Source organism: Uranotaenia lowii, chromosome 2 (genome assembly GCF_029784155.1).
Source record: "Uranotaenia lowii strain MFRU-FL chromosome 2, ASM2978415v1, whole genome shotgun sequence".
Taxonomy (NCBI): Eukaryota; Metazoa; Arthropoda; class Insecta; order Diptera; family Culicidae; genus Uranotaenia; species Uranotaenia lowii.
In genome coordinates this window covers 427,152,964-427,170,804 of record NC_073692.1, presented here as the reverse complement: position 1 = coordinate 427,170,804, position 17,841 = coordinate 427,152,964, and the positions used below count along the sequence as shown (strand labels likewise).

Sequence of the window (17,841 nt, the reverse complement as noted above, 5' to 3'; positions counted from 1 at the left end):
AAAAAAGTAAGCTTAAAGAAACGAAAAAATTTCAGTTAATGACACACCCATGTATATGTATATGGACCATCAAATGTCGAAATTCACCCCAGTGGAAATACCGAATCTGTCTCCATGATTTGATCATAATTCTCCTATATAATGAGCTGTTGTGGAGTAAAGTATGGTGCACATTAATAAGTTTTCCTTATAAAATTCCCTTTTGCTCTTTTCAATTGCTGTAAAACATTTCTTTTAACTTTTTTATCCATTTTTAATTTGAAAATCTGATATTTTTTCTCCAAGAATATAACATAATTTTTACGTTCCTATATGCTAAAATAAAAAAAAAAAAAAAAAGGTATTCAAATGAGAACTCCGCCAATGAAGAAATAATTTTAGTGTTTTTAATACATTAAGGACCGCGAAGAAATCTAAGCAGCGAAACACCGTTATTCGGCATTTTATATCTCAAAACTCGCTGGACCAAAATTTTACAAATTTATTACCTTTTTTTAATTTTTTAAAAAAGAGTATTGGTATTAACATTTCAGTTTTCCTTCTAAGAGTAGTATATTCACTGCAAACGAAAAAATTGAATATCTCCTCTTTGGTCCGTAATGTGTTGATAATGTTATACAGTTCAATTAGAACGTAACAGCGTAATTCCTCAATAACGTCTTTTTACATTTTTCAGTGGCAATTTGGATCAAAAATAATTATTGTCCCCGGACTTCGTACTTCATTCGGCCCTGTTTGCTAGAATTTACCCAAAAATTGGTAGTGCAGTTGTATCGTGTTATTAGACAGGTTTTTGAAAGAAAAAAAAAACATCTGCTGCTTTTTCATTTGAATCGATAAAGGATTCAAGTTGGTTCAGTGTCCTCGTATTAGAAGTGAAGCTTTTTAAATGTAAAATTGCTGAAGAAAACCTTGTCAAAGCCCTTTAAATTGAGACGCCCAACATTCCTGTAACTCATTACAACAAACTATCGTTGGAAATAGTTTATTACGGCATAGGTAACGAGAAAAAGTGAAAATTCTTTTTGTTTAATCGAATTAACCCATCACAACATTCTCTGCGTCTGAAGTCTGAGCGCTCTGTGCAGAACAGATGGTGCCCGTGTGAAGAAGGATTGTACTGAAATGACCTATTTTTTCTAGCTCACAGGGCACATCTTTACGATTCGCTAGGCCAATCATGAGTGCTTCCACGTCCAACAACGATACCACCACGACCGGAAGCGGAAACCAGTGCGGAGAAGGAAGTGGGGGTGGTCTTCCGTCCGGAGGAGCTCCCCATGGCTCGAAAAAGACCAACGTTTGCCTGATCTGTGGCATCTACACCAATCAATCTTTGAACATCTTTGAGCCACGGAACGGACCCAACATCCGCGAGGTTATTTACCAAAAGTACAATTTCAAGGTGAGTTCGAGTTTCGGTGATTTAGATATCGATTTTTGGTTTTTTTTTCTCTTTGTTACATTTTTGGTAGCCCTTAAAGTTCAATGGGGGGTATTTGGTGATCTTCGTTATGAGACAACAAAAGGCAGGAACCTTAAAAAGCGGATAACAATTTAAAACGAAGGCGCAATGCATCGGATTTCAAGGGAAAGAGGAATAGATGTAAACGGGCAGATGTTTTATTTTACATTATCCGTTTTGGCTTCCTTCGGATGGCAGTGATGCCAGGTAATATCGTCATAGTTTCGAAATCATTGATGAAATTTTTGAATAATTTCAAATATTTTTGAAGTGTTATCTCATTTCATGTCAGTTATCTCTTATGAAAAATATGATGTTTATGAGTGATATGAATTTTTATCATCAAGGATTTTGTTGTAATTAAGTAATTGTTTTAATTGTTATCGAATATAGAATAAAGCGTTCCAAAAATCGTTTCAAAAATATTACTTAAAAATTGATACTTTCAAGATGCACCATAAATTGCCTCGATTTTCGATTGCTTGCTATTTTTAAAATGTAACATCTTTAAATCTTTTAAAATAAAGTCGTATAATAGACTAAATATTCGCACTTATTCTTTATACTTTTACTGATACAACGACCCTCTATAATCATATACAGGCTGAACGCAGTGACAATGAGGACAAGTACATTTGCTACAGTTGCAACAACTGGCTTATCAACTGGTACTCTCTCCAACACGTATCGGAAACCCGTAACTACGAGTCAACCCCATCGTCGAGCAGGTCACAATCTGAAAGTCGAAACAAACGTACCAAAAACGACCGTTCCCAGTCCAACTCATCGGCCGGCTCGAGTCGCAATAAGGAAAATGTCGAACAAGATAACCATGTATCTTCCACGGTACGAACGCCGGAAAAAGAAAACGTCTCGCCAAAGCGGAAACCAAAGCGATGCTCATCCGCACGAATACTGAGAGAAACTTGCCAGCAGAATGTCATCTCGAGTAGCACCAGCAGCAACAATGTTGAGCACCAATATGATCTAGTCAAACCATTCGAATCCCGTCTCATACGCATGCTGGAGAATCAAGGAACCAGCGTTATCAAGGAACAAATTAACGTTAATGGGGAGTCCACCTTGAGGTCCATCAACAAGCCGAAAAATGCGAGTCCAAAGGGCCCACATCGAAAACCATTTGCCGAATGCAATGAAATCGTGCTGAGTTTTGATTCCGCTATCTCGGAATTAGTAGAAGTCATTCCATCGTTGAAGTCGCTTCATCAGGACACAGTAGAACCGAATTTCGACCACAAATCTCTTGACACAAACCTTTTATCTCGGTCCCTGTCGATTTCAATTATTGAGGCGGTGGACCATAGGCTGGACTTGAAAGCAAATCCGACAAAAAGGGGATCGGATTATTAAGAAGTACTTTGAAGAAGTAACAGTAACGAGAAGGAAAGATCGGAAAAGAATGTTTATGAAATTATGTATTAGCTTCGCCATTCCATAAGCTTATTTAGCTGTTTCCACCGGTAATACCAAAAATAATTTTAGGTTCTCGTGTTAAAATATTCTTATTTATTGGTTTCCATTTGAACTCACACTACAACATTGTAGGTATCAAAACGAGCTATTTTCTATGAATTCAAAGATATGTTATTAGCCAATAATAATCCAACCTGAACTAAAAATTTAAGGTTTTTCCAAATTAGTTTTGAAGATTATGAAATTCCTAGCTGAATTTATCGAAATGGTCGCATCTCGATCTTTCTACATATTTGGCTAAATTTTTGAAACCAGACCTACCAATGCGTAAGCCATCTCATTAGTTATAAGTTAAGGCCATGACTGTATAATTATATGTTTTTAGATTTTGACGAAATGTTCAATTGTGATTTTGTAAGGCACGTTAAATCTCTGTTATGTAGCCGAAATACATCATGTGAAGAAGAAATAAAAAATAAAATGTCATATTATCGAGTTTTGATTGAATTTCGTAATTTATTTCTCGATACAAAATCATTACAAATAATTGAAACTTATTTTATTCACTGTAATCCACATTTCCACCGATGTTTTAACATAATCTTTGTGTGTATGTTTTATGACATAATTATTTTGTCATTATGATGTAACAAATTATGGATCGAACCTACAAAAATTAAGCTTATAGATATTCATCACCAAGGCAGTGTAATATGTTTAGAAATAGACCTAACTTTAAAAAAAAATCGACAATATTATCAGAACGAATTTTTGAAATCCAAATTTAAGAAAATCTTCACAGCAGAAATCGCTTTGCATAAAGTGATTTCTTTTTGAAAACATTGTATAAACATCTAATGAGCTTTTGTCAATGTTGAAATAATTTTAAAATCAGCTTTATTTCAAATTTGTCAATGTTGAAATAATTTTAAAATCAGCTTTATTTCAAATTTGCAAGTGTCGATTATTTCTACATATCGCATTTTGGAACGGTGAATCAACGAACGCTGTACTAAATTTGAACCGCCGTTCAAACCACGTGTTCGTCGGAAAAAACAACATCGTCAGGTAGACAATAGTAGGCCGTTGCCATCTTTCATGAACAAAAAAAAACGAATTCAATCACGTTCTGAAGTGCTGAAAAACGGAAATTATCTCTAATGTCTCGTTTTCGGTAATTTAAAGACTTTCAGTTAAAAATTAGCAATTTCTAATTGTGGCAAATAATTCTGTGACTATTGCAAATAAAAACGTGCACCGTTGGCTTAAAAGCAATGTAAATTTAGACTCGAACCGCTACAGCGGAAAATAGTTTTTATCGCAATTTTCTGGAAAAACTGTAGCTGTCGATAGGAGTAGGTTTGGAAAACAAAAAAACTTGGAAAACAAAAAAACTAAATTAATTTATTAATCGGAGGTAAGTAAACTTTTTGTTCAACGGATATTTTAATCTCCCATTGAAAGCGCCACCTTGTTGCTACGGAGAAAAATTTGTCACGACCGTCACCGACGCCATTTTGCTCAGTTTCCTGTTCTAAAAAGTACTAAAATCGAGCTGTCACTCGAACTCGTTCTCCGCGGTTGATCTTCCTGTTTCTTTCCCTATCCGTTTGACGACAACGAGCGTGACAGAGATGAGGAATATGGGCAGACCACTCGCCGAGTGCCTCTCTCGAGCAGTCGATCAGACAAAGAGTGTCGCTGACGTTGTGAGGTTGTGCTTCTTGCAAAAGGGTCGCACAACCATTCACATTTTTTGTGCATAAAAAATATTTAAAAAAATCCACAAAAAAATTATAAAAATTGCAAAAATATCCAAAAAAATCGAAAAAAGTGAAAAGTAGAGCAAGCAGAGCAAACTAGCAAGTGTGTATCGCTTCGGGAAATCACTCAAATTGGTGTTGAAAATTTTGATTATTCATTCGTAAATCCATTTTGGATTTTTTTTTTCGCCGATAGGAAAAAGTAGCAACGTGTACTTGGTGGAGTAGCGGATTAATTTTGTTGGCTAAAGATAAAACCAAAAGGAAGTTAAAAATTTCATCAACCACATCGACGGAGTGAAAGTGTCCTACGAAAATGAATCCAGCAGGCCCCAATTACCAAATGGCGTCTCTGTACGTTGGCGATCTGCACGGGGACATCACCGAAGCTATGTTATTTGAGAAATTCTCATCCGCGGGCCCCGTTCTGTCCATTCGTGTTTGCCGAGACGTGGTCACCCGCCGATCCCTGGGATATGCCTACGTCAACTTCCAGCAACCAGCAGACGGTAAGTTTTGGGGTTTTTTATTTTTCTTCACACGTGTTCAAGTTTCGTGCGGGCTACAATCACAGGTAGAAGAGGGTGATGAAAGTAGCAGAAATATTGATCCGCCATGTTTTTTTTTGTCTTGACATGGGACGTCCATAAACAAGGCGCATAAACAAACGATTAAAGTGTCAAAAAAAAAAAAAAAAAAATTTGTTCGATGCTATTTCTTCGTTTTTATCCGGTTTTATACAAGGGGCTGAAAGAGAATAAAATTTCCGAACTGACATTTCAGTACCGCACTGACGTTTTGGTTCCAAAATTCCATTGAAATCAAAGGGGAACTGACGTTCTGGTTCCAAAAAGTCAGTACGGTCGGTTTGTATGTGATTTGACAGTTGCTTCAGTCCTTTGGTTTTATATGACCTTAATTACGTTTTCGTTTATTTTCCGCTAGCTCAGCTGAAAACCTTTCCTGTGGCTTCTTTGTCGCTTACTCGAACAATCAGGTTCTGATGCAAAGAATCACACAAGTAGTCTTGGCGTATTTTTTTTCGATTCCGGATTTGGATCTAGAACTGTCAGAATAAAAAAATGATTTTCGGGTTTCGAGTTATTCCATACGTAGGTGTGCGTGAGAACGAGCGCAATGTTTACATGCAGATGTCATTTTGTTCTCCCTTCTAGATTTCTTCATTCGGTTCTTCACATCCGGATTGCCCTTTTTCGTGTCCGGATTGCACTGGACAGCAGATAGTACGATTTTGCTTGGCTGAGAGGTTCAAAATCGCGGCAATAATCATTTTCCCGTTCATTATTTCAACTGTTTTACTTTCAGCCAAAAACAGCTGTTTAATGTTTTGACAACAACGTTGAGAGTACAGACCCCGTTCGATTTTGGCAACACGCCCGTACATTTTGTGTTGCCAAAATCGAATGTTGCCAAAATCGAACGGTTTTTTTCTCAACTTTTTTTTCAGTTATTTTTACAAAATAACTATTATTATTTTCAAAAAAGTTAATTTTAATCAATTTCCGACCATTTGTATTCATTTTTTATTTTCTTTATTTCATGTTTTGTTGCATTTTGCACTTTTCTAGTTTTGTTTATAATGTTATACCGTATTTGTTTTCACCACCCGAAAGTGTTGCACCTTCCACGATGAAAACGAGCATGAATCGAGTTTCGCACCCACCTTTGTTGGTGTACGTGAAATCGGCAGTGTCAACAGAAAACATCAAGCTGTCAAAAATCCATTACAGCTGGTATATGTTTTCGTTTGACTTCGAAAATTGAAATGAAATTTACTTTAGTTGATCATTATCTTTAGAATAATATGAAAATTTTAGCATGAATTTGTATACTATGTTGAATTGTGAAGATTTCAGATTTATTTTGCTTGGTAGATTCGCCTCTGGCTCTGATGATAACTGCAATACCAGCTGATTCTGGGTGGTCTATGTTTGCTGCTGCTAGACTGCAGTTACCCCAGCTTGAAGGTTCCGGTATTTTGAACGTTTATTCCTCGCAAATACCTCGAGTACCTATTTCCGTTTTCAGATGACAAAAGAAAAATTCTTGGAAGTCAAATTGGCGAACTCAGATCGCGGAAATCGGGGGAGAAAATTTAGCTAACAGACCGAAACGAAATTCAAGCCCCCAATGCGGGTGTAGTCTCGAACTACCGTTTTTGAAGGGCAACGGGTGGGAATCCGGGACTTGGCGCAACCGAGCATCGTCATCCTAAGGCACAGCTCGAAGCAGAGTAGCTTCGATGCAGCTGAACGCTTCTTGCTGTGGAGACCAACTTATAGGACCCTTCCGAACATGAAAACTTTTCGATTTGGGCGATTCCACCAGATCTTTGGGTTGGCCTTTTTGCACTCGGATTTGCTGCTCTTTTTCGGCATCGCCTGGAACTGATTGCAGCAAGCCTTCTGGGCACATTTCTTCTTGGAAGCGCTTTTTGCTTTGGAACGTGCCATCCAGGTGAAATTCTCCGCCTCTGTTGGAAACGGCACTGGTATTGAATCCGGAACAAGTTTCCGTTCTTCGGGATAATAAAGAGAAAAAAAAACAGCTCGAACGCAATTTATACGGTATAAGGGTATATACGGACAATAGTATTTGCGAAAATTTGGCCTCAGCCATAACCTCAAATTTTGATTTGCTAGCGGCCTCACCAGTGATGCTAGGTGCGTTACTAAAATCAGTATTTGCTTGTTTTAAAATAATATTTGTGAATTGATTAAATTTTTAACTATCAACAGCTAAACGTTTGAATTCAGTAAGTGGCGTCCCTAAGTGGATAAAGATAAGCCATCTTTTGCTAATGAATTTTCAAGGTGAATTCAAAACATCTGAAGTATATTTTCATTTACTGCTTGATTGATTAAAAAGGAGTTGTTTGTAACTTCTAAACGAATGCAAAATCAATCACTGATACAAACAAGCAAATGAATGAAAGCCCCGTCTATGTTGTCTAATCGCCTACATGCTCTGATTATTTTAAACATATCCACAAAACTCGCTACATCGTTCAAATGAGAGATACAGTAAGTTGTTATTTCGTTCAGATAAATTATGCGTTTTTTTTCACATTCGAATAGAAATCTACGGGAAAGTTGCAAATTCTCAGTACTCATGAAAAGGTTTTCCAATAACAATGCAATCAAAAAAATGTTAACATTTTCCAAATATCAATACACTTGGCATCCCTGAGCACCCGAAAAAATCAAAACATGAACATTTGTGCATCGCTTTTCCACAGGGCGAATTTGTGGATATTAGTACCGGAAAATTGCGTTTATCGTGCGCCCTTCTCAAAAATCGATTATGTTCTTCCATGGTTTGAGGTTAGGGCTGAGGCCTTCTGCTAAGGTGGTGTTCGTGTAGAACTGTCAATATATCCTAATAGAAATAAACCAACCAGCTGATATTTGTTTACATCGGGAAGCATGTGCTGTCAAAATTCATGATAGTATTGGTGAGAGCGCAAGCAACACCGAATATTTTCAGAGTGTTCCACCGTCCACTTTATGGTGCACTACCAGTGGACTACCCATCCTGAAAACGAGCATGAAAACAGCAAAAAGTGCACTACCGGTAGTGCCCCGGTGCACCACCACACGAAAACGAATTCTCTATTAGTTTTCATTTGTCACAATTGCTGTTTTTGTCATTCCTCATCATTTTTAAGTTGTTTTTTGTCATTTTCAATCTTTTGTTTGAATTGGTTTTTTTAACTTTTTGAATTTTTCATCTTTTTGTCATTTTTGAGTACTTTATAAATTTTTTAAAAAACTTTTGATTTTATTGTTGCATTTTACCACCATTCCAGAACACAAAAACGTATTTATGATGATTGTCTAAATTAAATTAGTCCTGTTATAACGAAAACTTAAAGGTAATGTTGTTTCTAAAAACCGTTCGATTTTGGCACATGTGCCAAAATCGGATGTTGCCAAAATCGAATGTTGCCAAAATCGAATGTTGCCAAAAACGAACGGGGTCTGTATTGGTGAACTTCTCGCAAAACTGACTTTCTTCTCAGGGCGACTCCGTCCGTTTTTCGAGCGAACCTGGGTTGCCTCTCGAGCAATAAATGAGCACGATGACAGCAGTTAGAGCGAACCTAGGTTGCCTCTAGTTTGCCTCCAGGTGAAAAAAAATACGGTATAAAGCTATCGATAACGCAAAGCCCTCTGCTCACATTTTCAACATCGTTTCGTTTCTTTTACCCGAAACGCTCTAGCTTTGACCATTTTACCTATCAATACTTTCCTTTCTGTATTATTTTTTCTCTGATTAGAATAATAAATTGCCGCCTTAGAGCAAGTTCACTCGTGTTGGGAAAAAGTGGTAGAAATTTTGAGACTGCTTAATAAAATTTTCAAAATGTGCCTACAATTTTTAAAATTTTATTATGCAGGAATGTTTTTGTTTTCTCAGGTGCAAACTTTTGCTTAATAAACAAACAAGAACATACCTATATGGTACCTACACATACTCACGCTCTTGCTTACCCCCAACACTGACAACTTTCAAGGGTTGCCACCGCTTGCTTGAAGTTCAAAACTGGACTTGAATGGATATTCGAACACAATGACAGCAGTTCGGCCAAAACTCGTGGAGAACTACGTTGCTTCTGGGGATTTTTTTTTATTATCTGACGGGTTTGCGCCGGGGGTCTTCAGATTTTCCCCAAAATTGAAAATTTGGTTCATTTTTGCGACTTAAAAACACATGTATTTTTTCAGGTTTCTAACATTTTTATTTTTTGAGTTAGCTTCGGTTAGATTTTTTTGTAAATAAAAAATAACCATTTTTCAAAGCTACATAACTCTATTGTTTCTCAACGGAAATTATAAAATAGCACATCAAAATGCATTGAAATTTTATCAGCTTTTCAAATAGAATAGTTGAAAAAAAATGAAATAATGACCTTCAACATGAAAAGTTGTAAATAAACTTTAAATGGCGTCTAAAAGTACCGTCTGCACCACCGAATATTTTGCAAAAAATACCATTGTGTAGCTCGATTTATGATGCAACTTTCATCTGAAGACACCAAAGTGGGCCATTAACACCTTGAAGAGTTATGAAAGAAATAATGACAATAAATCTCTTTTGTTGCATCGAAAACAAACAATGGTGGACCAACGGCACTCACATATGGAGATAGCAAGCACTTCTAACAACATGGAAACAATAGAACTTATCAAAGCTGGTAAAAAACACTATTTTTTCGTCCTTTTCAGACTGCCCCTACTCGCATAACAGTCCCATATGAATTATCGTCATTTTAGGTCAACATAAGGCTTCAACATAAAAGACTAAAAAAAGAGGTTTTGTTCTAGAAATTTCGAAAAAAAATATCAATTCGTGGCTGTCCTATACGAAATATACCTGAATAACAGTCCCATATGTGAAATACCACGGATTTGGTTACTTTTCAATGTTTCTTTCGGCGAAATAGTCTTTGGTTTATCGCTTTGAATCATTTAAACATTTTTTTTAACTCACTTGATGTCGAATGATGCACACTAGTTTTCGAAGGCAGGTCTGACTTTCTTAGGAATGACTTCCTGAGCGAAAAACTATCGGATGCAATCCAAAATCGTGAAAAGATTCAACTTACAATGTGGAATTCATGATATTTTCTTGCAAAAGTATGTTTCTTTTTCTGACAATTGCATTTAGAAGTTCAAAAGTGATCAAATTTAAGTCTAAGAAAGTAGCTTGGTGAGAAAAATATATTTTGTATGGGACTGTTATGCTAATAGATTCGAAAAAGGTTTCAAATATGATCGATTAACAGTCCCATAATGAATAAAAATGGTGCTCTCGACCTTACCAATAACCAAATTTCGAAAATTTCAGGCCTAACGATTTATTATGACAACCTAGGAACCATTTTCGTTTATGCTGAAAGTGGTGGTCACAATTTAAAAAATATATTCCAAAACAGAAAAAGCTGATTGTCTCGCTTGCTTATTTTTGTATATGGGACTGTTATGAAAGGAGGGGCGGTAGATTGTTGCAGCTAAACTGACTTCATGTTATATCCAAAAATCTAATAACGTATTCGTCTATACCCAGTTTTGCACCAGGTCACAACAAGTTATGCACATTTTACTGTCATTTTTAGAAGTTTATGCGCTAAGTTTTGCATCCGTAATTCCCCAAATTTGATTTAAAATGGACGGTGGAACACTGAAGATTCGTTTGAGAGCGATCGAGGTAGCAAAACACTGACGACGAATTATGTTCGTTCTAGTATATAAACAGCAAAACTGGGCGAATGTAGAAAACGAATACGGTAAAAGTATCATATTTTCATCATTTTACAGCCTGAGCTGGCCATACTGAGCTCTTAGATTATTTCTACAACATTTGTGCCACTTTCTCTTACTTTTTTGATCAATGGGAAAGGATTTTGGTGTCCAGTGCTTAGCTCCCGATATAAAAACTATGTAAAGCACGTCTATATTTCATTTTTAATCACATTTTTGTGAGCCTACCCACAGGGACTGAACCTTCTACTATTGGCATTGATTATGCTTCACAATGATCTTTGATCGAAAAATTAATAAGTTATATAGTATATGACCAGGTTGTAAAAGCAACATTCCCATTATTAGTTATATCACTTAAACAATACGATACTCAGAATTTCGATTAAAATTTAAAGTCAGTTTTGCTGCAAACACTATACAAAGCACGAAAAAATAGTGTTTTTTACCTGCTTTGGTAAGTTCTTTTGTTTCCATGTTGTTAGAAGTGCTTGCTATCTCCATATGTAAGTGCAGTTGTTCCACCATTGTTTGATTTCGAGGCAAAAAAAGAGATTTATTGTCATTATTTCTTTCATAACTCTTCAAGGTGTTAATGGCCCACTTTGGTGTCTTCAGATGAAAGTTGCATCATAAATCGAGCTATACAATGGTATTTTTTGCAAAATATTCGGTGGTGCAGACGGTACTTTTAGACGCCATTTAAAGTTTATTTACAACTTCTCATGTTGAAGGTCATTATTTCATTTTTTTCAACTATTCTATTTGAAAAGCTGATAAAATTTCAATGCATTTTGATGTGCTATTTTATAATTTCCGTTGAGAAACAACAGAGTTATGTAGCTTTGAAAAATGGTTATTTTTTATTGACAAAAAAATCTAACCGAAGCTAACTCAAAAAATAAAAATGTTAGAAATCTGAAAAAATACATGTGTTTTTAAGTCGCAAAAATGAACCAAATTTTCAATTTTGGGGAAAATCTGAAGACCCCCGGCGCAAATTGTCAGATAATAAAAAAAAATCCCCTTCTGTTAATAAACGAACACGCGATTAAATAAGAAACTTTCTTCGTAAACAAAACAAAATCGTCACATATAATGCATATCTGTACAAACACGTGAAAAGGATCTATCTCCATATATGGCGAATCGAGAAAAACGCGTTTGAAAAAAATACAACCTATTTTAAATCGCTAATTAAAAATTACTTCAAACTTTTGATTTTTATGATAGCTTAACGATTTTTAGGAGCATCCTCTATATGTTGGAATAGACGATTATCAATTTTCATGAAAAAACAACGCGCTATCGTAGATAGAACCTAACTCACGTAATATTTTATCTCCCTTGTTTATACACCCTTTGCTATTTTCTCATTTCTAGCTTTAGTTTTAAGCTCGCGTTCATTTGCAACTATGTTTTTATGTTGAATAAAGTGTCAAATATTTACCAATACACAAAAAGGATCTATATCCATGATGGCGTATTGAGAAAAACGCGTATGAAAAAAATACAACCTATTTCAAATCGCTAATTGAAAATCACTTGAAATTTTTGATTTTTATGAAAGACAAACAATTTTTAGAAGCATCCTCTATATGTTGGAATAGAGGAATATCAATCTTCATGAAAAAATAACGTGCTATCGTAAACAGAACCTACTTCACGTAACATTTTGTCTAACCTGTTTATACACCCTTTGCTATTTTCTTATTTTTAGCTTTAGTTACAAGCTCGCATTCATTTGTAACTATGTTTTTATGTTGAATAAAGAGTTAAATTGATTATTTTGAGTTTGTTGGCGGAGAAGTAGCGAAAAACGGTTTCGGAGTAAAGGGTGTATATCCATGTAATGGCAGTTCTGGTTTAAGAATGTTTATAGATCCTTTACTCAAATTGAGTTTATAATGTAACGGAATATTATTTTCTCAAAAGGGTTTTACCGTTGAGTAGTGCAAGTGTTGGCCTATCGCGAGGTACTGAAAATGGTTTTTGTTTACTTTTGGAGATAGATCCTTTTCACGTGTTGGTACAGATATGATTATTTTATATTCATCGTCCCGGGTGGGGATGTATCGAAAACGCTATTAGTAAAATATCGCGGCTTATTCATTTTTTTTCCAAAATATGAGAACTGGCAAATGGAAGGTAAAATTCGTTTAGTACATCTACAATTTATATGTATTGAAATGTACGTACATAATTGATATTCAACATTTCGGATTGTTCCAAGGTTTTATTGGTAAGGATAAATTTTTTTTGTAATGTAAAGTAAAATCACTAGCAGATTAAACATTGGTACATAACACTCGTGAACAATATAAAATATAAATATAAGTCAATAAACAACATATTAAAAATAACATGTTCTAAATTGCATTTGGAATGAGTGAGGTTTATGTGGTTGTGACGAGGAAATATTTTCTAAAATAATCATTCATTAATTGCTGAATGCTGTGAAAAAAAAAATCAATTGATCGTATTTCTTTGTTTCCGTTTAGCTGAACGTGCCCTCGATACGATGAACTTTGATTTGATCAAAGGACGTCCGATCAGAATAATGTGGTCACAGCGGGATCCGTCCCTGCGTAAATCGGGCGTTGGCAATGTGTTCATCAAGAACCTGGACAAGAATATTGACAACAAAGCTATGTACGATACATTCTCGGCCTTCGGTAACATCCTTAGCTGTAAGGTTGCCCAGGATGAGAAGGGAAATTCCAAAGGATACGGATTCGTGCACTTTGAAACAGAAGAGTCTGCCAACACTTCGATCGAGAAAGTCAACGGCATGTTGCTAAACGCTAAGAAAGTCTTCGTTGGCCGCTTTATCCCACGCAAGGAACGCGAGAAGGAGCTCGGAGAGAAGGCCAAACTGTTCACCAACGTTTACGTTAAGAACTTTGGCGATGAATTGAGCGACGAAACATTGAAGGATATGTTTGAGAAATACGGTACGATTACGAGTCACCGTGTGATGACCAAGGACGGAAAGAGTCGTGGTTTCGGATTTGTTGCTTTCGAAAATCCAGAAGCAGCTGAACATGCCGTTCAAGAACTGAACACCAAGGAATTGGGCGATGGAAAAGTATTGTATGTTGGACGAGCTCAGAAGAAGAATGAACGGCAAATGGAGCTCAAACGTCGTTTCGAGCAACTGAAGCTCGAACGTCTAACCCGTTATCAAGGTGTCAATTTGTACGTCAAAAATTTAGATGATACAATTGATGATGAACGTTTGCGTAAGGAGTTCGCTCCTTTCGGTACAATTACATCGGCCAAGGTCATGTTGGAGGAAGGAAGATCCAAAGGATTTGGATTTGTTTGTTTCTCTGCTGCCGAGGAAGCTACGAAGGCTGTCACTGAGATGAATGGCCGTATTGTTGGTACCAAGCCGTTGTATGTTGCCCTGGCTCAGCGCAAGGAAGATCGTAAGGCTCATTTGGCCTCACAATACATGCAGCGCATGGCCAATATGCGTATGCAGCATATGGGACAAATCTTCCAACCTGGAAGCAACGGAGGATATTATGTACCTACAATCCCACAACAACCACGATTCTTTGGCAAACAGGTTAGCCAGATTCGTACAACCCCAGGATGGTTCCGTGCTAATGCGGCTAATCAAACTGCTGTTGCGGCCAATGCTGCTGGTGGTGCTTATCCAGCCATGGCTGCTGCATCTGCTAATGCTGGAAATCAATATCGCCAGGCCGGAAACGTTCGTGCTGCCCAGCAACAAGCTCCAAATGCACAAGCAGCAGCAGCCTCCGCTATGCGCAACCCAGCTCGTCCGATTACTGGTCAACAAGGTGGAGCTAACATGCAAACTCGTCCAGTGGCTCCGCAAATGGCATCCAATCAACCACGTACAACCAACTACAAGTACACACAGAACATGCGTAACCCGCCAGCTCCACAAGGCGCTATTCCTCCTCAACCCGTGCCCCAACAAGCCGTCCACGTTAAAGGTAATAAAGCAAGACTCCAGAACATTGAATCCAGGTCATTAACCACATACGTTTTTTTTCGTTTTCACAGGACAAGAACCGCTCACTGCTACTATGTTGGCTGCTGCTCAACCGGCTGAGCAGAAACAGATGTTAGGTGAACGTTTGTTCCCGTTGATTGAGCCGATGTATCCTTCGATCGCCGGTAAAATTACTGGAATGTTGCTCGAGATTGACAACTCTGAGCTGGTTCACATGTTGGAACACAGCGAGGCCTTGAAGGCCAAGGTTGACGAAGCAGTTGCTGTACTGCATGCTCACCAGCAAAAGAATCAACCGCAGTAAATAGGAAATTATCCTATAATTCTAAAAATTGGTTAGATGCGACTTATTTGAATTATAACTTTCATGAGGGCTTATGTTTACTATCAATCAAGTATGCTTCTTTGGAGGCCTCACAAGCTAAGCTACCAGCTAAATTTTTTTTCTTTTGAAGGATTGGTCCCCTCATTGATTCATTTCTAAATTATCTTTTACTCAACGACGAATGACGAAAATTACAGAAGAGAACTGATTGAAGAGTAAATCTCTATATTGAATAAAATTAAACTTTTTGTGCTGTTGATTAGCATAAAATCAACTTTCTTGCAACTATTGATTCAAAAACGAGGTACATCAAGCTTATTCAACTAAATTTCATCAGCATTTCGTGAAGGTGACCTTGCGGGATAACTTTTGAAGTAGAAGATGTTAATTCAACGCAAAATATGTATGATTGAATCTTATTCTTGTAGTCGCACTAATGAAGAATTAAACAAAATAAAATACTATTACTGTTGGCGAAACAGCTGGGTTGAAATTTAAAACATTAGGCTCTATTTCTTTTTGCTTTTTACGCATTATTTGATTTTTTTGGTTTTTGGTTAATGGAAAAAATAAAATAAAAAAATACAAATAATACAAAAAAATAGAAAAGTATAAAACCAGTAAAAATGCAACATTATATATAATAAACATAAAAAAACAAAAAAAATGGAAAAATGATTATCATCAGTAGCGTTGCAGCACATAGGCTTAGTTTACTGCAACTAAGTTTATTTGCCAGACTACGCTTTCGAGGTAATCCTCAATGAAAATGAATACACGATATAAAATCATATTTCAAATAAAAATCAACAAACTATAAAGGCGCAGAGAGGGTAGAAAAATTCAAATTATGGATATTAAACTGAACACAACCGATGCGACAGTCTCAAAGAAAAAGTAACGATGAAAAGCTTACAGAAAAATCATTAAAAAAAACTGAAAAATCCAAATCTGAAAATCCAGATAAAAAATGCTAGCAGGAGATTGCACCTAAAAACCAAACACTCACATTGTTTAATGCCTTTTTTTTCAGTATAACTACAACATATTGTAGCATCTTTTTGCTTGAATTTGTAAGCGTTACTATGCATAGGCGCAATTCGTTGCACTGAAAACAAGATCTTCGGAAGCACAATATATGGCATGTAGCATGAGCCCCGAACAACATCAGGCGGTAATGTGCAAATATTTCGCTCTATGTATTTCAACCTTACCAATTCTTTGAAGTGGAAAGTAATCTCATTTACCCTTAGCCTTTGTCGACATAAAACCCGACACTTAACAACAAAAGCATTCTGTCTTCATCATGATAAACCCCTCTCTTAAAAAGGCATGAACTATTTGAAGATCAGGAATGTGAGGTTTTCTTCTTTTTTCCTTTCATTTCTTCACAGAAAATTTAAACTATTTTTACAGAAAAATACAGTCTATGAAATTGACCAACACATGTTCAGAAAAAAATCTGTTTTTAAATACAACAAGTATAGAAGTTCTCTATTTCGATTGAAACAAAATGCTAAAATAATAATCATAATTATGATCCAATAAATATGTTGAGTTTTTCCTTTCAATTTTTCTAAATTTAAATAAAATTTCACTTCCATAGAACACGTGCTCGATGTTTTTATTTATATCACATATGCCGATGAGTCCCTGGGGACGATCTTAAAAAATGGATGGACAACATATCAAAACATTCATGCATTCATGGGAATCGTCATGGAATCTGGAGAGGAACCTATTTAAAGGAAGATTAAGGGACTATTTCCAGATGGGAGGACCGTGACAGTCGAAGAGAGCAGCGAGTACCTTTAAAAATGCTTGTAGGTCATACTAGAGTCACCCACTGTCACTACAGGAGAAGCAAACCAACAACCCATTTGCGATATTACCTGATTTACTGAATCATATTCGATGTTTGACCTTAATATTACCAAAACTTGTTATATCTTATCTTACTTATTCAAAAGAGACGAATAAATTCCGAATAGCCATGAAACAAACTAGTGTCGATGAGGATTGACTATAGGCGTATGCAACGGATGGTCCATATCTGCTTCCCTATTTTTGACCCTGATGTCTATAATTTCTGTTGCATTGTGTTTCAAGAGAAATACGGAAATAACGCCTGATTATTTAATTTATTATTTTTGTTGGTTGGTATTAAACTAAAATAACTCCTTTTAAATCGGATCGGAATTCATAGTGTCTATCCTAATTGATCAGCTGCAATTCTAAATGTATATTAAGAAATTTAGCAACTAAGCCGTTTTATCTTGCATTTCGGTCATCGTTCAAACATCGAAATATTCCCAGTTGTCAAAATAAATTAAATTTATTTAATATGTGTTTTTAATACTCAAGGTGTATGCACCCTGAATCTTACCAACTGACATACAGTTTTCGCCTTTTCAACATCACAACCAGTCAAATTGCTAACCTTTTCAAGCGAATATTAAACGGGCATTTGATCCAGTGTAACAAAAGTCATCCCTTCACCTATGTTTTACGTGAAGCTTTTTCCTGGTGTACCTTTCAGCCCCGTCCCCGTCATCATAAATTAAATTTTCAGTCATCTT

At 36.3% G+C, this 17,841-nt stretch overlaps 2 protein-coding genes across 3 annotated transcripts; both read left to right on the top strand.

Annotated features, from left to right (window-relative positions):
- The first annotated feature begins 818 nt into the window (after positions 1–818).
- Positions 819–3,387, top strand: LOC129746225 (protein phyllopod). Its single transcript, XM_055739785.1, has 3 exons — positions 819–999; positions 1,144–1,405; positions 2,069–3,387. The coding sequence occupies exons 2-3, from the start codon at positions 1,181–1,183 to the stop codon at positions 2,834–2,836; spliced, it is 993 nt and encodes a 330-aa protein (XP_055595760.1). The 5' UTR covers positions 819–999; positions 1,144–1,180; the 3' UTR covers positions 2,837–3,387.
- A 715-nt stretch (positions 3,388–4,102) lies between these two features.
- Positions 4,103–16,870, top strand: LOC129744683 (polyadenylate-binding protein). Of its 2 annotated transcripts, none has more exons than XM_055737329.1 (4): positions 4,103–4,316; positions 4,859–5,171; positions 13,448–14,917; positions 14,988–16,870. In XM_055737329.1, exons 2-4 carry the CDS (start codon positions 4,979–4,981, stop codon positions 15,239–15,241), a joined length of 1,917 nt encoding a protein of 638 aa, XP_055593304.1. In that variant the 5' UTR covers positions 4,103–4,316; positions 4,859–4,978; the 3' UTR covers positions 15,242–16,870. The 2 variants fall into 2 exon arrangements, with proteins under 2 accessions (XP_055593304.1, XP_055593303.1); XM_055737328.1 differs by lacking the exon at positions 4,103–4,316 and adding an exon at positions 4,576–4,765.
- The last annotated feature ends 971 nt before the right edge of the window (positions 16,871–17,841 follow it).

Excerpts from the sequence above, each read along its gene's own strand:
- LOC129744683 (XM_055737329.1), top strand. The coding sequence starts at position 4,979 with ATGAATCCAGCAGGCCCCAATTACCAAATGGCGTCTCTGTACGTTGGC. Across the intron at positions 5,172-13,447 it reads CTTCCAGCAACCAGCAGACG|CTGAACGTGCCCTCGATACG; the intron begins GTAAGTTTTGGG and ends GTTTCCGTTTAG. Across the intron at positions 14,918-14,987 it reads ACAAGCCGTCCACGTTAAAG|GACAAGAACCGCTCACTGCT; the intron begins GTAATAAAGCAA and ends TCGTTTTCACAG.
- LOC129746225 (XM_055739785.1), top strand. The coding sequence starts at position 1,181 with ATGAGTGCTTCCACGTCCAACAACGATACCACCACGACCGGAAGCGGA. Across the intron at positions 1,406-2,068 it reads ACCAAAAGTACAATTTCAAG|GCTGAACGCAGTGACAATGA; the intron begins GTGAGTTCGAGT and ends AATCATATACAG.